This window comes from Cyprinus carpio, chromosome A1 (genome assembly GCF_018340385.1).
Source record: "Cyprinus carpio isolate SPL01 chromosome A1, ASM1834038v1, whole genome shotgun sequence".
NCBI classification, from domain to species: Eukaryota; Metazoa; Chordata; class Actinopteri; order Cypriniformes; family Cyprinidae; genus Cyprinus; species Cyprinus carpio.
Genome location: NC_056572.1, coordinates 1,603,646 through 1,624,968, shown reverse-complemented (window position 1 = coordinate 1,624,968; position 21,323 = coordinate 1,603,646). Strand labels below are relative to the sequence as shown.

The following is a 21,323-nucleotide window of genomic DNA, read 5'->3' as shown; positions in this document are numbered from 1 at the left end:
ACATAAAAATTCATACTAATAAAATTTAAGGATTAAATGCTAAAACAGCTTGCCATAACGATATGAATTGAAAATATGTGATAGGACGCAGAATATTATACTTGGCTGAAAAGCTCATGATTTTCCTTCATCCATTTGCTTGCTGAACCTGCAGAAAGTATGGATATATTGGAATGGATTGTTATTCACTGGATACCACTGACCTGTTTTTGTTACAGTACTGTTGGTAATAACTGTACAGTCTGACTACGACTAGAGTTCTGGGAGGTTCATTAATCTACAGATTTCCAGGTGTAATTCAAAAAGAAGAAAGTGTTTGGTTTATTCAGTGAGGCAATGAGGAGAGCATAGAGACTGGAATTATGTAGTACTGTTACATTACAATGTATATGTGAGACTAGAAAATTTACACAATTTATCACAAGCCACGTTTTTTATTGGGGCAGTTTGTCACATTTTATTGTAAATATCAATTCATTGTTTTTTGCTTTACAATTCTTTTATTTTTTGAAAAGTCAGTGATAGGCTGTTTAAAAGGGTAAATTCCACTGTGACAACTTACCCAACACTTTAACCTTTTTGTTTTGTTTGTTTTTGTAAAAGTTGTAAATGAAACTAACATTACTGGCATGCATTTTACAAGAAAATATTTTTCCAGTCTTCAAATTTTCACATTTAATTCAATATTACTTGCTGTTTCTTTGTCATTATTTGTGACATTTACTACCAATTTCAATATGAAAACCGTTTCACTGCATTTTTTTTTTTTTTCAGTGATATTATGACAAAATACAACACTATAGGCAGTAATGGTGGAAATATTTATATTGGTACAGTATATGCCTACACAGAAATGAAATTTCAAAAATAAACCTAGAGTAAAAAGTGTGACAACTCGTCCCAGTCTATTTAAGGTCAGGCTGTTGGCAGGTGGATTTCTTTGTGAGGTCAGCATGTTGCATAGAGGAGCGCTTGTGTGTGTGTGTGTGTGTTTAGAGTACAATAGGATTGCATGGTTAAGTCTCTGCTGCCTAACCAATTAGCCGATCTGCTGTGTGAGTCACCTGCCCAATCAGGTAAGCTGATAATCTGAGTGCCATATGCTCCAAAGGTACACGCAATGCTCCTGACAAAACATACAACGCAAAAACAACCATTTTGCAAATATTCTGACTGTAAATCACAGATTTTAATGCAAAACAGCACATTTTACGAATTAGGATCCCATTTTTAACCTGTACACATGTGGTTGTGGATTTAGAGACAGAAACACATCAAACACAAGCCACAAACAGATATTATTCCCTCTGCAATCTCTTTAGTACCGCTAAATCATTCTTTGCAGATTTGTAACTCTTGATCTTATAGAAAGGTACTCGTGATGTAGAGATGAGTCTTGATTAAACAGCAGTAACATACACATGATTCAGGAGTAAAGGCCACTATATTTCTCCATTCTGTCTGTCTGCAACTCTTTTTCCAGATTAGTCACAGCTCACAGGTTTGAACACCGTTGGAGTGTGTTGTCTGTGAAGGAATAGATGGATTTATAGCTTAATATCACGACATTCATTCTGTCATTTGGTCTGGGCTTTAATCTGGGAACTCCCTTCGTCTCAGCCCAGATAAAGCTTAATATCACTGATCACTGGATTTAAAAAAAACCTGCACTGTAATTGAAGGACAGGACGATCATCACTCAGATATGACCCACGTATGCTATTCTATCCATTTAGTCAATGTGTCTTTATTTGTACTGTTCTGCTGTTGAAAAGAATCACCGTTTTAGTCATAAACTTATCGCCTATGTGTTTCCTCTGCTTCATCTGTTAAGCGTATTTGAGTGGCTTGCTGCATCTGCAAGAAAAGGAGGGACGGAAGCGAGAGTGTGTGAAGAGGGGGTTGAGGATTAAACAGGAGACGAATGGGGTTTGGTAGAAGAAGAGAGAAAAAGGGGAAAGAAAGTATTAGAGAGGGAGAGCACTGAAATGGCCAACAGCAAGACCAGTGTAAGAGGATTAACCATATGCCATTATAACCAGTGATACCCTTTCCTGTTCACACAGGATTTCTCTTGTTCGCTTACACACAAATGCACAATTTGAGATATCTCACACACAAATATCTGCCTGCATTATTTATAGTCAAGTAATAATATAAGCACTCTCAATCATCCCATGGATCCCCCTAAAATATAACTGTAAATTCTGCTTGGATGGACAGAAATTCTGACAACAGAAAATGATATTGTATCTATTTATACTACTGTCCAAAAGTATGATTTTTTTAATGTTTCATGTTCACCAAGGCTGCATTTATTTGATTAAAATACAGTAAAACAGTGCAATTGTAAAATATTATTACAGTTTAAAATAATGTTTTCTATTTTAATATATTTCCAAATGTAATTTATTCCTGTGATCAAAGCTGAATTTTTAGCATCATTACTCCAGTCTTCAGTGTCACATGATCTTCAGAAATTATTCTAATATGATGATTTGCTGCTCAAGAAACATTTCTGATTATTATCAATGTTGAAAACAGTTGTGCTGCTTCATATTTTTGTGTGGAAACCATGATACATTTATAATTATTATTACATATATTTTTTTGATAAATAGTTCAACAGTATTTATTTAACATAGAAATCTGTAACATTATAAATTATTTTACTGCCACTTTTGATCAATTTAATGTATCTTTGCTGAATAAAAGTATTAATTTTCTTTAAAAACCATACCAACCTTAAATATTTGAATGGTAGAAATTATATCTACAACCTGTTACAGAGACTGCTGAGTCATTATTTGAGAGAGTTCGCTCAAATGTTTTTGTAATATTATTTTGACTGGGCAGGCGTCAGTGAACTGTATAAAACAGTGCTAGTTAGTGTTGTACAGCACAGTCTTGGCCATGGCATTATATTTTGGATCATGTTCTGTTGATCATGAAAAAAATACCTGCTAAACTTAGTACAACTGTAAAGAATCTTATCCTTTTATGTAAAGGTGTTTTAGGGTTAAGTGTTTGTTTCTGTTGGTGTGTGAGCATTACAATGCGCAGTTTACTTCTGCAGTACACAGCTTTGCCACTAGGAGATGTTTCATACTCTGTAACATTCATGAACATAGGTTCTCTTTGTGTATGTTCTAGCATCTTGTTAAGTGAAGGGCTTGTTTCAATAACAATCTCAAACAATGAATGTATTTATTGGAGTAGACATCATTGATATTTATTGGTTACTTAATGCATATTTGTTGGTTTATAGAAAGTCTTATAATAGCTATCATTTGTGTATAACCTAAAACATGAGCATAAATATGATTCACACGTGTGTGTTACACAGAAGCAGATGGTTTGTAACAGATGCTAACATATTGTAGCAATAGCGTTAGCACTGAAAACAAGACTCTGTAGGACAAGCCCCGTGAAAATGAATTATTGTTTGAAGGGTTCTTGAATTTCTAGTTTATAGTAACTAAAATATTTTGTTCTTTTGACCTTGTGAGCTAATCTGGGTAATTTTCTGTTACAGATCTCATTGTTAAAATGGTCCAGCAGAACATGGGAGGAATCAAAGGGGACGATTACAAGAAGGTGTGTGTGTTTGTTTTGTGCCACACTGTATATTATATATTAAAATAAATATATGTATATTGCATTTAATAGCTGATTTGGAATCACATGTTCCAAACTCACTTTCTTTCTCTTTATCTTTGGCATGCACACTAATGATGTCTCTTCAACTCTACGACAACGCAGCCAGAGAATGTTGTATTATTACTACAGGTACTGTTTAAAGTGAACTTACTCTTCATGCACATGACATGCTCACATGCACTGCCACTCTTTACATTTTAATTATAAAATGTTTATTGTTGTCACTCCAGTTTTTATTTTTATTTATACTTATTTATTTTTAATGCAACATTTAAAGTAATAGTTATCTGTGGAAGCTAATTCTGCCATGGGATAAAAATATCAAAAATGTAATTGCAAATTTATCTCACAATTCTTATTTTTATTGCAGTTCTGAGGAAAATAGAAATCAGAATTGAGAGACATAAACTAATTTGGACATTTTGTTTTGCAATTCCGAGTTTATATCTCCCTTTTTTTTTTGTAATTTGTAATTTTATCTGAATTCTAAATTTGTATCTCACAATTTGGTTTCTTTTTTTCCACCATGGAATAAAAAAAAAAGTAGTAACTGCAACTTTTTATCTCACAATTCTTATGTTTTTCTCACAATTGCTATATCACAAAATCCAACTTTTCTTCTCGGATGTTAAAATCTTGCAATTCTGACTTTTTTCTCCCTTGAATTTATATCTTACAATTCTGACAATTCTCTTCTTAGAATTGTGAATTTATGTCTCGCAGTTGCTGGTTATAAACTCACAAATCTATATCTCACAATTTTGAGTTTTACAGAATTGAAAGAGAGTTTTGAGAATTGCAAGAAAAAAAATGCCAAAATTGTGAGATAAAAAAATCGTAGGTACCTTTTTTGTTTTTTAACCCGTAGTAGAAACAAGCTTCCAAAATGATCAAAGTTACTGATATTTATAATGTGATAAAATTAACAAATCATTTTTATCTGACCCATATATAAATTCCATATTAAAACATCTTCATCTGGAGGCTTTTCTCAACAAATATGAATAAATACATTTGATGGTGATTAACTGCTCTCTCGTCTTCTCCAGGCTATCTACTATGAGCTGGGCTTCATAGTGCTGTCGGTTCTGGGGCTGGTATTTGTGCTGTTCATGCCGGTCGTGGGCCTGTTTTTCTGTGTGTGCCGCTGCTGTGAGAACTGTGGGGGTGAGATGCATCAGAGACAGAAGAAGAGCGGCGACTGCCTAAAAGGTTTCTACATGGCCACACTCATCGCTACCTCTGTCTTCCTCGCGTGAGTGTTTGAGAAGTTTTATAACAGTCTATACATTCCACATGCTCGTGAAAGTGAGTCGTTATGCATGAAAGACTAAGGAAAGTTACTCATTTTGAATTTGTTCAAATTAGATTAAATTGGCAAATATTTGGTAATTCTTTGGTAAAAAAAAAAAAAAAAAAAAAAAGTTATTGTTTAAATTCAGCAATTTTTGTGCATCTGATATGCTTTAATTAATTATTATGCATGTATAGAATACATCTTAATCATCTGACTTGGCGTTTTGCATACTTTGTAGCAGAAAAGTACACATATTTAAACACATATGGCATTTACAGCTCAGATGATTGGTTCAAACGAGCAAAGATGGCAGATTACAAATTACGATTTCGCATATGGGGTCCTGTGCTACACAATAGCATTGCTATTAAAAGGAATGCTAACTGATAGCCTTCTCCAGGTATTATAGACCTCCTTGGAGACTGTAGTGCAGGGTACTGTTATAATAGGTCAGATTGTTACAGTTAAAAGAGCCAATTGCCTGTTACACATTTTATGATATCCTCATTGTCAAATTTTATTCCTGATTTGAAGTGATATTAAATGTTGTTTTAACATTTCAGATTCAAACTATATTATTGAAACACAAGAGACATGAAATCTAAACACACACACACATGCATAACAATATACTGTACAATGCATACTGTACGATGCATAATATAAGTACATATGGCACTGTGTGGGGGGCCAGTTTGCGTGTAAATGTGACCAGTGATTCTAGTTAAAGTACATTAGAGTTATTTAGGTCTAGAAATAGAATAGAGGTCACAGGTATCTCCATCATCCTATCACTGCTCTCTCTCTCTCTCTCTCTCTCTCTCTCTCTCCTCTGTGTGATAAACACAAGCTGTGCTGCTCCACGCTAATCTAGCCTAGTCCAGGCTAGTTACTGGGTCTCTGTGTGTGTGTGTGTGTTAGTTGTGCAATTGTGTTTTCAGTCAGATTTGGATAATTATTAATTGCTAACCGATATTGAAATTTTAGGAGATAAGAGATAATGATTTGAATAAACAAGAGATATTTTGTGCACATAAAGTCAATCAGTTGGTGTGCAGCATTGCTCGAGAGTGTAATGAACACACCTGCAGTGGTTTAGAATGACACACACACAGACACATTCACACATGTGACATTGATAGCCCTGAGTCTGTCCAGAGAGAAAGTCCCCTCTTTATTTCTCTACCCCATCCCCCTCTTTCTTTCTGCCTCTTTTTTTTTCTGTGACAGTGCTGACAGCAGTTGCTTGGGTCACAATGGGCGTTTGTGAGGCATAGACTGTACTGTGAGTGTGTGTGTGTGTGTCTTGATGGACTTTCAATGACTTACTGAGAGGTTTGCAGTAATTGTGCTGGACGAAGCCTGGGAGCACAGAACATGACTGTGCAAATCTGCTCTGCTTCTTTCTTCACTCTTTTCTTTTTCTCTCTCTCTATGGCTTCCTTTGTTGAATCACATTTCCCCTTTATTAAATGTTTTTTTTTTTTTTTTTTTTGAGAGAGAGAGAGAAAGGAGGAGTGAGAGAGGAAACGAGAGAGTGGAGGAATGGGGAAGGAGGTTTGTCTGGCAATAATCTGTAATCAGATGCCACAGTTTAATATGTATCTGCACCACTCAATTAGTAAAGTGTTATCTCTAGTTTGTGGCCATGTGAGCACCAGTGTGTATGTGTGCATGCATTTACTGATTCACCTAGTTTTGTGTTTTGATGTGACATTTTAAAATATTTATTTTTACATATATTTACATACTTTAATACATTTTTATTACACTATCATTCAAAGGTCTGAGGATGGTAAATTGTTTTAATGTTATTGAAAGTCATCTCTTATACTCACTAAGAATTTTTTCAGGATTCTTTGAAAAGTAGTTTAAAAGAACAAATATATTTATTTGAAATAGCTTTTTTTTTTCTTTTTTTTTTAAATCAATTTAATGCATCCTTTCTAATCAAAAGAATTAATTTCTTTAAGAAGATTTTTTTTTTGCCCTAAACGTTTGAACAGTAGTGTATTTAAATATTTTATAATAAAAAAATACTCTTATTATATTAGTAAATATTTAATTAATATTTAATAAACATTTTTCTTATTTTTATATTTTTATATGATGTTTAATATATTTATTATATAATATTGAGTGATAAAATATGGGAACAGTAATTTGCTCCATTGCTCTGTCGCTTAGGAGGGCCACAATACCTGAAGAATATTTTCTCATAACATTCTCATTCATAGCAATGCTGTTGTTTGGCTATCGCAGGATCCCGTATCTAAAAACTTATGCTTGAAATCTGTCTATATAGTTCCAGGTTTTATTGTACCAGTCACCTGAGCGGTAAATGCCACAAGACTCCCTTCAAATATGTGTACTTTTTAGCCACAAAGTTAGCAAGAAGTCATTTCTGAATGAACAAGCTGTTTGATATCTCAGTATTTATGGTTCAATAGCTTGGAAGCGTGCAGGATACTTGGCTTTCCCATAGGGTCGCAGGGGCTAAGAAGGCTTCAGATTTTGAGGACCTATTCAAATGTAATGCTGGTTGGGAAATAGCTGTCAAAAAACTTGGTGAATGGTGAGAAAAGTGTTGTAGTTTGTGCCAGAGGCAAACGAGGTCAAGCTTACTGTACCCTAAGCATTAACCCTTGAATAACATTACTCAAACAGCATGACAACAGTACCACACTGTGGCCGTCTGATGTAACTGTATGTCAGTGACTGCAATACAGAGCAAGCATATCTAAATTTTGAATATTTATATTGAAATCACAAACTCCCTTCCTCAGATTGTGTAGTGTTTCCATCAAATGTGACCCTGGACCACAAAACCAGTCATAAGGGTAAATTTTTCGAAATTGAGATTTATTTATCAAATGAAAGCTTAATAAACAAGCTTTCCATTGATGTATGGTTTGTTACAATATTTGGCCGAGATACAGCTATTTGAAAATCTGGAATCTGAGGGTGCAAAAAAATAAAAACATTTAGAAAATCACCTTTGAAGTTGTCCAAATGAAGTTCTTAGCAATGCAGTTTACTAATCAAAAATTAAGTTTGGATATATTTGCAGTAGGAAATTTACAATATATCTTTTTGGAACATGATCTTTACTTAATGTCCTAATGATTTTTGGCATAAAAAAATCAGTAATTCTGACCCATACAATGTATTTTTGGCTATTGCTACAAATATACCCCAGAGACTTAAAACTGGTTTTGTGCTCCAGGGTCACAAATGTAATTGCTGCACTGGCTTTAATGGTGCTAGATAAGACCAGACGGTCTAATTTACTGTAATTCCAAAATCTACAATTGATATAATCAAATGACAAAATCAAATCAATTGACATATGTTGATTTGTTCACAGAGTGGGCGTGACGATCGCCTACGCAGCAAATCAGAACATCACGAATCAGATCAAGAGCACCAGACGCCTCGTCAGCTCTAACATAAGAGACCTGAAATCTTTTGCAAACTACACACCAGTGGTAAGCCATAAACAGATTCACATGGTGTGGTAAAATGTGTAAACAAAGCTCAAATGAAGTACTGCACTAACGAATCTGCAGATTCTGTGTGGGTCTAATCTAAAGCATGGAGACATGCACAAACACATTCACACACTACAGCGAAATCTATGCTAAATCTTTGTTTTTTTATTTTATAGCAAATAGACTACGTCTCTGCACAGTACACAACAGCCAAGAACAAAGTATTATCAGACTTAGACAGTAAGTACTCTGTCTTCCTTCGTTTTCTATGTATCAGTGTGAACATTCACCAGTGTTCAAAAGTTTGGGGTTGGTAAGAACTTTTAAATTTTTTTGGTTTCTTAAATGCATACCAATAGGGGAGTGCGATATTGACAAAAATGATATCTCGAAATTTACTGGAATTTTTTCTATAAGGATAATTAATATTTTTCTGAGTGTGCTGGTACTTTCCTGTCATTGATAAATAAATATGACACTAACAACACAGCCAGTAGTCCCTGTCTTAATGAGTGATTCGTTGAATCATTCATTTAAATGATTCGTTCAAAACGACTGATTCATTTGGAGACGAAGCAGGTAAGTGTCTTTACGCATGGATCATTGAATCGTTGTCTCAAATGATTCATTCAAAAACATTCGACTTTTGATTCGACTTTGTTTGGAACTATTTCCGTTGACAAAAATATAATACAATATTGTGTCTAAAATGTCACTCAATATTAACTTCTTGTTTGATGAACTGTTGTATAAAATGAATATCTCATTGGCGATCACGCTCATGTGCTAATATTTAGGAAAACGGCACTGCGTGATATTACCTGACGATATAAATATAAAAACCAAAATCAGGGATATTTTTTGCATATGTAACTCAAATTAAATGGTCATTCTAACTGATTCATCACGCAGTGATTGCTTTTGGTCCTTCAACGTGTTTTGGTGTTCAATAAACATTTCTTATTATTATCAGTGTTGAAAGTTGCATATTGTTATTATTAGTGTTGCTGCCTAATATTTCTGAGAGAACTCTGACTAATGTTTTCAGGATTATTGATGAATAGAAAGATCAAACAAACTTTTTTTGTACACTCTAAAAAATGCTGGGTTAAATATAACCCAACGCTGGGTTAAAAAGGGACCAACCCAACAGTTGGGTTGTTTTGACCCAGCAGTTGGCAGAGGTATAAAGTCCAGGGGTCAGAAAGTAAAAGTCCTGCCATATGTTTATTCCACCCATGAACTCAGCAAGCTGTTTTAACCAGAGGAGAACCAAGTCATTCCTTTCCCATCACAAACGAGTCTTGAGTAAAATCCCAAGTCCTCAAAGAGTTAAAGTTAATGAGATAATTAAGTGACTAATAAAAGGAAGATTGTGCATTAGTGATGAACACCTGCTGTTAACAATCAACATCACTGAAGAAAAGAGAAACACAAGAACTACAACTGACTCCAGGCACAGCCTTGGATGAAATATACTGATTTATTTCTTTTTTTTAAAAGCACACAAGATGCCACCATAACTGTGGTCAAGGTTTGCTTTAATTAGTCTCTTGACCCTTTTAATAACTCAAAGCAGTTGGTTTCTAAGCAACTGCAATATTGTTTCACAACAAACATTTGTGCATTGCTGAATCAAAAGCTTGAAGTAGCAGAGTAACTTGTGATTTCTGCTAATAACTCATGGTAAATAAACATCGTAAAGCGGTCTCTCTCTTTGGTTTATTGTTCAGGTACTGTATAACTACAAAAAAAAAAAAAAACTATTAAACAAATGCCACATTAATGTGTCAATATTGAATAAAAAAAAGCTATATCAGCTCAGGAATTTAGCCATGAACATTTATCATACTATCCTCAACAGTGGTGACAATATTTTTTCATACTGCAGTGCATGATAGGAGTTTTTACTATGGTGTTACCCAGCATTCATTGCATCATGAAGCATTTTGTTGATTGTCACCATTGTTGAGATTGGTATACTGGTTCTTGATGTCTCTCTGTGTCTAAATAGTATAGTAGGACATTTTTTTTTGGTGTATTATATGTATACACACACACACACACACACACACACACACACACACACACACACACACACACACACACACACACACACACACACACACACACACACACACACACACACACACACACACACACACACACACACACACACACACACACACACACACACACTCTCTCTCTCTTTATTAATTCTCTATATATTTTAGAACAACAGTGTTCTGTAGTTTCACATAGTTCTTAATGCAAAACTTGAGCACGTAAATGGAGGCAAGTTATTTTAAATGCAATCAGGCCATTTCATGATGCTTGTTTCATCACATATAAACAGCAAATATCTCATCATTGTAAAACACCACATGCATTTCTACAGAGAGAGAGATCTAGCGCAACAAGTCAAGGGTCAAGAGCACAACTAAATCAAACACTGATCTCCATGATGGTGGCATAATTTTAACCAATAAAACATTAACATCTGATCCTCTGTAATTTCCAATAAAAGCATGTGTTCATCATTAATGCACAATCATCATTTAATTAATCACTTATTTATCTTATTAACTTTAACTCTTTGAGGAGTTGGGATTTGACTTGAGACTTGTTTGTGACTTGAAAGGAATGACTTGGTTCCTCCTCTGGTGAAATCAGCTGCTGAGTTCATGGATAGAGCAAAAAATATGGCAGGACTTTTACTTTCTGACCCCTGGACTACCCACCTCTGGTCAAAATAACCCAACCGCTGGGTCAAAACAACCCAACCGCTGGGTTGGTCCCTTTTTAACCCAGCACTGGGTTATATTTAACCCAGCATTTTTTAGAGTGTAACAATGTCAATGTCTTTGACGAATTTAATCAATTCTTGCTACATTTAAAAAAAAAAAAATATTCAGACCCCAAACTTTTGAACATCTTTGTACTTAATGTTGGAGCTGCTTTTACTAATTTGTTATTTTATTGTCAATGTGGCTTATCAGATATTGGGAATCTGCTGGGTGGACAGATTCATAATCAGCTGGAGAGAGAAGTGGTGCCTGCTTTAGACAACGCTCTTCGCATGACAGCAGGTGCATAACCAAACAAATACACACACTTATGGCTGAATTCACTAAAGTCAACTTACTTTTTAACATGTGGCATCTCAGTGCAATCCTGAATAACCTAAAAAAAAAAAAAAAAAAAATTTAAATAAGAAATTTACATTGTGAGATATAAACACTAGAAGTAAAACCGCAATGATTAAATATCAAGTCACAATTACCAGAAACAAAGTTACAATTGTGAAATGTTACATTTTGAGGTATAAAGACACAATTAAAGTCATACAGTTGAGGCAGGACTAATTAAAAAAAATAATAATAATTACTAGATGCTTTAAGGACAAGTAAAAATAACATTACCTAATAATATACCAAACAAAACTAATATAACTGATAAAATCAATAAAAATAAACAAAAGCAAAACAGAAATAAAATGCTTCTTAAAAATACTTATTGAACCCATGACCTTGACGGTGCTTCTATCATGCTCTGCTGTTTCAGCTACAGCAACACTGCAAAACACACACTCATACTGTAATTATTCTCGTTAACGTGTTTCCTTCTGTTTCTGTTGCTTGTGATTATGGATAAAGTTAAAGTGGAGGGTGCTGTTAAAGGTAAAAGTGTTTTGTGAACGTAGAAATTGTGGTTGTTGTTCATCCTGTTGTTGTTTTAAGTATTGTTGATATCAGTCTTGTGCGTGTTTTTTTATTGCTACCAAATGTTTTTTGCATTTCATCATATTTGCTTTATATGATGAAACGAGAACCTAAAAAGCTAAAGAAAATCTAAATAGAGGGAAAACACATTTATATTAGAAAATGGCATATAAAAATGTTCTGGTCATTATAGCTGTTCTGTGATCAGTTGTGTATTTGCTGTAGTGTTAATTTTGCATGTGAGCGTGTTGTTATGAAGTTGTTGTTGTGTGTGTACAGCCATGCGGGAGACCAAAGAGTCATTAGAGAGTGTGACCACAACACTGGAGATCCTGCAGGAAGGGACGGGCAGACTCCAGATCTCTCTTCAGTCTGAACGCGCCTCTCTCTCAAACACACTCAACGACCCGGCCTGCTCTAATGGAGACGTAACACACACCTGCAACACCATCCGCGGGACACTCAGCCAGCTCGCGCTCAGCGCAAACTTTCACGGGGTATCACACACACACACACACACACACACACGTTTGTCTTTTTGAATTGTGGGGACATTCCATAGGCATAATGGTTTTTATACTGTACAAACTGTATATTCTATTGCCCTACACCAGGGATAGGCAACTCCGGTCCTGGAGGGCCACTATCCTGCAGAGTTTAGCTTCAGCCCTCATAAAAACTCACCTGCCTGTATCTATCTAGTAATCCCGAAAACACTGATTGCCTTGTTCAGGTCTGTTTAATTAGGGTTGGAGCTAAACTCTGCAGGACAGTGGCCCTCCAGGACCGAAGTTGCCTATCCCTGCCCTACACCTAACCCTACCCCTTACAGGAAACTTTGTGCATTTTTACTTTCTCAAAAAAACTCATTCTGTATGGTTTATAAGCGTTTTGAAAAATGGGGACATGGGTTATGTCCTCATAAGTCACCCTCTCCTTGTAATACCTGTGTCCTACCCATGTCATTATACAGAGTTGTGTCCTGATATGTCACAAAAAAACACACACACACACACACACACACACACACACACACACACACACACACACACACACACACACACACACACACTCATTCACAAACACACACACTCACACACACACACACACAAACACACAAACACACACACACACACACACACACACACACACACACACACACACACACACACACACACACAAACACACAAACACACACACACACACATACACACAACCCGTATAAACTGTGCACATGTGTATTAGAGTATATAGAATAATGTAAATTATTAGCCAATACTAGTAGGAAGTATAGTGTGAAAAATATTTTTATTGCATTTATTCATCTTAGTTAATGTCAAATTCAGCAATTAATGCATTATTAAAATCAAAAGTTGTATCTGTTATTATTTAATGAACCAGAACTTACATGAACTATCAATGCACCTTTATATTTTCATTAGATTATTTAATACTGTAAGAAAATTGTTGCTCCTTGTTAGTTAATGTCAGTTTTATGTAAAGTGTTGCCATGTTAACTTCTAACCCTATATCTGAGTTTTAAATTCAGTGATTTGTAAAATTAATATGGATATCTTTCAGTGTATCACTTTGCTGATTTTAGAAAGGATATATTGAAAGATAATCCCATTCACCATGAAATCAAAAATCTTATTTATGGAATATTGCAGTTTTTCTTATAAAAGATTCATCCGGTCACATTATTATTTTTAAAAATTAATCTAACCTCATAGTCTTTGATCAAAAACATTAACATGCTCATATTAACAGTGGACAAAATCATGTCCATAACCTAAACCTTTTTGTTCAAGAAGGCATTTCACTCATAATAAGTCAGAAAAAGTTCATTGTAATTTCTGGTTCATGCCAAATTTAAAAACTAGTAAGCTTTAGTTACTGTAGAAGTATAGCAACAGCCACGATCCATGATTGCCTACTTGCTAGTAGCCAAAAATCTGTGTAGTGCAGGATGAGTTTTTATATTCCTAGAAGAGAAACACTGTACATTTCAGCCTAAAGGTTCAATTAGTTACACTTTCAGAAAAAAGGGTACAAGAGTTGTCACTGGGGCGGTACCTTTTCAAAAGGCACACCTTTGTACCTAAAGAGTCTATATTGGTACATTAAAGATACATATAAGTACCTAAAGTGTACATACTAGTACCTAAAAGGTACAAAATCGTACCTTTTAAAAAGGTACCGCCCCAGTAACAGCTTTTGTACCTTTTTTTTTCTGCGAGTGTAGCATATAGATTGTTTTAAACTTTTTAAGAAGCTGAAATGTGTGGAAGCACAATATGTTGGTCTGTGTGCTTCAACAGTAACTCCTGTGTTTCATCCAACAGCTGCCTGATGTTGAGGCACCTCTGGCCAATCTGGATGCTGTGCTCAAAACAGACCTCAGCAATATCGTACAGAAGGTCGGCTGGGTCTCTCTTTATCATGCAGCCACTATAAGTCTCCTGTAATGTACAGTGACAGTTCTTCACCAGCTTTTCTTTTTGTTGATCTCTTCAGGGCTACTCTTCTTTTAACAACACACCAAGGTTGGTCAGAGAACAGACAAAAGAAATTTTGTCGGGTGAGGGCATTTTTATTCATCTATATAGCTCTGTCCCAAAACCTAGTGTGCTGCCTTGCTGCCTACATAGGGAATGTTGCTTATGATGCCTTAATGTGCTGCCTTCATAAACTCGTTCATCTCGAGCATCTGTCTGTACTATTATAAGGCCTACAGCTTTTTCTGTTCTCTCTCTCATTTTTCATGCTAACCACATTTGCTCTCTAAAAACAGAAATCTTAATATTTTACTGTTATTGCTCTCATATCTGTCCCTCTGCATGCGGGAATCTGTCTGTCTCTCGTTAAAAATGAAGCTTTACCCAGTAAGTGTTCCTCAAGTACTGTGTTTCTTCAACATTAGGCTAATCCTCACTGAGAGGTTTTAGTGCCAGACGTGATACTCATTTCATTGGAAGATCTATTAAAACAAACATATTTCTGTCTTGATTTACATATTTATATGTCATCCTCGTTTTCACAAACACATATTCAGTTCATCTTTCTCTTTTTCTGTCTGCTGAAGAAGTGAAAGGGCTGCTGGATAAGTCAGGTGGAGAGATAGTTGCTTTCACAAAGATGTTCCCGGTTGAACCAGCACTTGAGAACTTCACAAAGTTCCTGACGGAGAGCCAGAAGAACATTGAAGCGTACTATCCACAGATTGACCAGCTGGACTTCTACAGGTACTTCTGTAACGCTTACTGATGTGCCAGTGCCACATACATACTAAAGAGAAACCCCGCTGTCACTCTTACTGGAGTGACAACCACATTCTGCAACAGAATTCAAGAAAACACTTTAGATTAGGGAACACATTCACTATTAACTACGACTTTTGCCTCAATAAACTCCTAATTTGCTGCTTATTAAGAGTTAATAAGGTAGTTGTTAAGTTAAGGATTAAGTGATCTAATATATGCTCATTAATACGTGCTTTATAAGTATTAATAAACAGCCAGTATGCTAGTAATATGCATACTAATATGCAACTAGTTAATAGATAATAGTGTTCCCTGATCTAAAGTGTTCAAGTAGTGACAACTGCATTTACATGAAATGCTAAAGATGTGTGCAAAACCAAAATGAACTAGTTATAAATGACATATTTAAAAGAGCAAAATATTAATGTATACACTACTATTCAAAAGATTTTTGAATGTTTTTGGAAGAAATCTGATATGCTCACCAAGGCTGCATTTATTTGGTCAGAAATACAGTAAAAATATTGTGAAATGTGCTCTAATATGCTGATTGTGCTCAAGAAACATTTATTATTAGCATCAATGCTGTTTTTTTTTTTGCTGTTTGTTTAGGATTTGTTGTTGAATAGAAAGTTCAAAAGAACAGTGTTTATGTGAAATAGAAATGTTTTGTCTCTGCTGTCGGTTTTGATCAATTTAATGCATCCTTAGTGAATAAAATGATTAATTTCTGTAAACAAAATAATCTAGCTGACAATAAGCGAAATATTTGTAGACTAATGCAATGAACACTTTCACTCAGTGTCTGTTTATCTCTGTGTTTGTGTCTAGGTGGATTGGATGTGTGGTGATTTGTTGTATGGTTGTGCTGGTTCTGACTTTTAATTTCCTGGGTCTGTTGTGTGGATCATGTGGTTATGATAAAAATACCACACCCACCACTCGTGGCTGTCTGTCCAACACCGGAGGAAACCTACTGATGGCGTGAGTTATCAGGACAACACTAAACACACACACTCTGCCTGGCCAAAAAAAGCTGCAGTTTGGACTTAAAAAAGCAGATGCTTGAGACTGTAGAACTGGATCATTACTGCAGTGGTTGACTCTTTCCCTGCCAGCATTTTTTAAAAAAGTTGCCAGCCACCGCCAGTGATTTTGATGATTGCCACTAAAATTTGATGGCCTCCAGTATATTTTGCCCTTTGAATATTTGAATATGCAATACACCAAAATTAAGATCAGAGCCTCTACTTTTAAACAAAAAATCAGTTTTATTCTAGCTTAAAGCATTCTTTTTTTATCAACACTTGAATATAGGTAGGTTTCATAAAAAAAAGTGTAGTTTTGAGCAGAAAGGTGAGAAAATAAATTTTTTATCAAAAACTACATCAGGATAATATTCAGTACAATTATCAAAGCATAAATCCAGTAAATCGCTTCCATCAAAACTTCCAAAGCTTGCACAAACATATACCACTTCCTGGATCAACATTTTACTCCGTAACATTATGCAGTTTTCATTTATATGCTGTCTATTGCTGATGATTGCATTATTTATCATATGCAGCTGTTTACATAAGAGATCACTAGTTTTTCCGCACTGTTCACGTGTGTTTTTGTTCGGGAGGTTTTGTACTCATTCAGAAGATGTGTAATAGCGCCCCCGAGTGTATAACAGTGAAAAAACACACGAAAAGCTGTAAAAACTCGTCAATGGCAGGGAAGCACTGTCTTCTAAATGATAACTCGTCAATGGCGGGGAAAGAGTTAATATGTTTCTGGCATGTACTGTAGTATGTTTGGCAATAATAATTCAAGCCTAACTGATGCAGTGTGTAGCTTTTTATTTCTCAAACAACCATGTGGGAAGATGTGCTTATGTGTATATTCCAGAATGCAAGATTCATTGGACCCAAACTGTGAAATAGTGGTTCAGTGAGCATGAAGAATCATTTTCAGGTATGAATTGTCATCACAGAGTCCTGAGCTTAACCCTATTGAAAGTCTTTAGGATGTGTCAATGCAAGATCTCAGCCAAAAAATTGATGCAACACTTGATGGAAATGAATGCTGTGATGTTGCACAATGTTATCGATTATTGCCAGAATGAATGAACGATATAAGGCTGACCAATTAAATTTTTTTGGCCAGGCAAAGACGTTCAGTTGGATTAATGTCAGGACTCTGTAGTGGTCAATCTCTCACAGTTTTAGCCTGCTGGATTTTTGTATTGTCATTATGAAATATGGTCATGGTTATATCTTCCCACATGGTTGTTTAAGAAATGAAGCGACACAAATATACAACATGCCAGAAACATATTAATCACTGCAATAATGATTCAGTCCTAAAATCTTACATGTTTGCTTATTTAAATCAAGATGACAACTTTTTTTGGCCAGGCAGTGTGTATACAATAACACTTAAGTTTCAAAACATTTTAAAGTGCATAAAAAATGTATTTTATGATAGCTAAAAGTTAGATACTACTAACATTCTTTTTTAATTTTTTTGGTTTTGTTGGTGATCAGTTCGGTTGGCTTCAGCTTCATCTTCTCCTGGGTGCTCATGGGAGTTGTAGTCACCTCATTTATTGTTGGGGGAAACGTAGAGAAGCTTGTGTGCGAGCCGCTGGCTAACAGACAGATTTTTAAGGTACTAGTACACTGCTCTATGATAAGAAACAACAGCTGAACTAGTTGATTTGATGTTTAATAATACATGGCAGCTTATGTTTATACACAAAAATAAAACTCAAACTACAAAAGTAAAACATCTATCTTGGGTCACATCTTGTTTGTACAAACTCTGTGTAGTTTTTGGAAGGGAGAAGAGAAACAGACCAGTATAATCTTACATAACTCGCACAACACTGGAGCCCTTGTATTTATGTTAAACTGTGGTTAAACTAGGAGTGTGTGTGTGTGTGTGTGTGTGTGTGTGTGTGTGTGTGTGTGTGTGTGTGTGTGTGTGTGTGTGTGTGTGTGTGTGTGTGTGTGTGTGTGTGTGTGTGTGTGTGTGTGTGTGCTTAAGCAAAAGTTTTAAAAAGGGGTTTGGAAATTCTTAAGTAAATCTGGGTTAGTTTCAGATCAAAGCATTTACACACAAACACTTCTATATAGGACCTCGAACACATTTAGAAGATCCTACCTGTGACCTATGGTTCGTACGTGAATTTAATATCTTTAATATTAAATTAATAGTTCTTTATTAGTGGTCCACAGAGTAAAGGAAAGTCATACAAGTTTGAAACAACTGATGTAAATCGTGACATAATTATCATTTCAAATTTTTATGATTAGCATATGGAAAACAGATTTTTTTTTAATGCTGTTCAGATAATCGACACACCATATATGGTCCATCCTGCCAAAAAGAACTTCCTTCCTGGCATGCTGTTTCAAGATCCAAACATCGACCTTACTATGGGCAGTATGTACAGGTAAGAACCTTGAAGTGAACTTGAACTTGAAGTGTGTGAGCAAAGATCAGTGCTGAAAGTCAATTACAAGTAGTTGATCTTAAAGAGATTCATCACTTCCTCACCCTCACGTCCTTCCAAACCCATAAGACTTTGCTTCATCTTTAACATACAAATGAAGATATATATAATGAAACCTGAGAGATTTCTGTTCCTCCATTCCACTTCAGAAAGTTTATAAAGACAATTTAAATGCAATCTATATGAATCGAGTGATTAGTTGCATGCACTTTCAATGGAGGGACAGAAATCTGTAAGGTTTCATTATAAATATCTTCATTTGTGTTATGAAGATAAACGAAAGACTGATCTTCTGGGTGTGGAATGACATGGGGGTGAGTAATTGATGACAACATTTTAGTTTTTGAGTGAAAAATCCCTTTAATGATTTATAATACACACTATTTGCTCTGTGAGAAAATGTGTTTTTCTCTCTTTTTCTCTTACTCAGAGATTGTTATGAGAATCATGGTTTATATTCAGCACTACAACTGGAGACCAGTTTCAACTTCAACAAGTTTCTTAATGCCACAGTGGTGCGTGAAGAGATTTAAGAAAGATAAAAAGCAAATCATTTCGTGTTTATGTCTACAGACTGAACATGACATCAGTTCTTTAATAACCATGTGTTTGTGTGATTTCTTAACAGTATAACCTGGAACTGAACAAGATATTTAATAGTGTGAGTGTGGATCTCCAGGGGATGCTGCTTCTGGAACAGGAGGGCAAAGATAACCTCATTGACTTTGCTAACACAGGCGTTGGAGAAATCGACTATCAGGCTTATCTAACCGAGGTAACCAACACACTCTCATAGACACTTACAAACACAACAACGCAAGACATATTAATGAGAATTATTTGATTGACAGGTGAATAAAGGAGTGACAGTTGTGGATCTTTTGTCTTATGCAAATGAACTTGAAGCTCAAGCAGACCAGCTGGTGAGACAAAGACACATTAATCACTTTCGATTGGTAGTAATTACAGTCAGTTAATGTGTGTTTTATAATATGTGACGATATTAGCAGTTCATTAGGTTAGATATTATGTATTAACCTGCCAGTCTCTGGAACATTTTAAATCTTTTTATGGAGATCTCCCCTCCAGTGTAGCGGGACACAAGCATTGCATTCATGAGGTGAAAACACACAGCTACAGGATGTGTGACGATCAATGTGTGCATGTGCTTATGGGGATATGACTGAGGGTCTTTTACTGGGTCCCTTTGGCATAAAATGTTGGTCTGAGACATGAGCCTGTTTGTTAATAGCTAATATTGTTTATCATTAAATAATAAGTCAAATTCTATCTGTATTACAGCAGAAGGATATTTAATTGTCTTAGAGATATCTTAAAATATAAAAATTAATTATAAAATTAGTTAACACTATTTTAAGGACCAGTTCTCACTATTAACTACAGTAGTTGTTTATAAGCATGCATATGACTATTAGCTGTTTATTAGTACTTATAAAGCACATATTAATGCCTTAACCATCATAATAATATATAACATCCAATAATAAACAAAACAACAACCACACTAACAACTAATAATAAAAATAAAAGTATAATTATACAAAAACAAAAGTCACAGTTAATTAGTTAATAGAGAGAATTGAACCTTAAAATAAAGCGGGATGTAAAATTTAAAAAAACGTTAATCTATAGTCTAAACAAAGAATGAATAAACAAACTATTTCAATATTTATCACATTAAATTTTTTTCATATCTATTTACAGAAATTACAGCTGCTACAGTTGTAACACCATTTCCAACAATATTGCACTAATTAAACAATGTTTAATTGTATCTGTTTAGGCTAAATAGCCTTATATTATAGTATCTTGCATTTTTCCAAAAAAAAGTTTTTTTTAAAAAAAACATTCAGAAACTAAATAAATAAATAAAATCAAAATAAATACAAAAGTGGCTTAATTCTTGTGATGCATATAAGTCCACTGCTGAATTTGTTATTGGACAAATTAAATAGAGTAGTGATTTGGTTTTAATTTTTCATTCTATTTCTATTTCTCTTTCTCAATCTTTTTTTAGCCACGTGGGGCTCTTGAGAATGCGCTCAAGGGTCATGCCAGCAGTATCAGACAGATCCACAAAGAACAAGTGGTGCCAATGGAACAGGCCACGGTAAAACACACACACACACACACACACACACACACACACACACACACACACACACACACAAGCACACACACACAGAGAATATATACAGTTACTTATAAACACTATATCCTAAATATAAACATATCCTAATTACATTTTTACATATGATGATGTCCCAAAAAGGAGGTTTTTATAAGATTTTGTTCATTTCTGGGTTCAAATTTGTTTCTAAAATATGGTTAAGTAGCGTATGTACGTGAACAAACACACACAAACTG

General features: G+C 35.0%; 1 protein-coding gene across 13 annotated transcripts in view; it reads left to right on the top strand.

Moving 5' to 3' along the window:
• prom1b (prominin 1 b) overlaps positions 1 to 21,323 on the top strand; it is a 28,323-nt gene that overhangs the window by 1,863 nt on the left and 5,137 nt on the right. For 4 of the 13 annotated variants that reach the window (XM_042713129.1, XM_042713686.1, XM_042713567.1 and 1 more), the window contains exons 2-20: positions 3,536 to 3,597; positions 3,763 to 3,789; positions 4,710 to 4,915; positions 8,325 to 8,445; positions 8,625 to 8,688; positions 11,448 to 11,537; positions 12,105 to 12,128; positions 12,450 to 12,667; positions 14,516 to 14,590; positions 14,688 to 14,751; positions 15,047 to 15,055; positions 15,256 to 15,415; positions 16,265 to 16,417; positions 17,965 to 18,088; positions 18,772 to 18,875; positions 19,366 to 19,450; positions 19,564 to 19,710; positions 19,787 to 19,858; positions 20,974 to 21,066. In XM_042713129.1, the coding sequence (XP_042569063.1) occupies positions 3,536 to 3,597; positions 3,763 to 3,789; positions 4,710 to 4,915; positions 8,325 to 8,445; positions 8,625 to 8,688; positions 11,448 to 11,537; positions 12,105 to 12,128; positions 12,450 to 12,667; positions 14,516 to 14,590; positions 14,688 to 14,751; positions 15,047 to 15,055; positions 15,256 to 15,415; positions 16,265 to 16,417; positions 17,965 to 18,088; positions 18,772 to 18,875; positions 19,366 to 19,450; positions 19,564 to 19,710; positions 19,787 to 19,858; positions 20,974 to 21,066 (1,898 nt within the window). The remainder of the gene's footprint in view (positions 1 to 3,535; positions 3,598 to 3,762; positions 3,790 to 4,709; positions 4,916 to 8,324; positions 8,446 to 8,624; positions 8,689 to 11,447; positions 11,538 to 12,104; positions 12,129 to 12,449; positions 12,668 to 14,515; positions 14,591 to 14,687; positions 14,752 to 15,046; positions 15,056 to 15,255; positions 15,416 to 16,264; positions 16,418 to 17,964; positions 18,089 to 18,771; positions 18,876 to 19,365; positions 19,451 to 19,563; positions 19,711 to 19,786; positions 19,859 to 20,973; positions 21,067 to 21,323) is intronic. The other 9 variants (XM_042713443.1, XM_042713619.1, XM_042713204.1 and 6 more) reach the window with 3 other exon arrangements.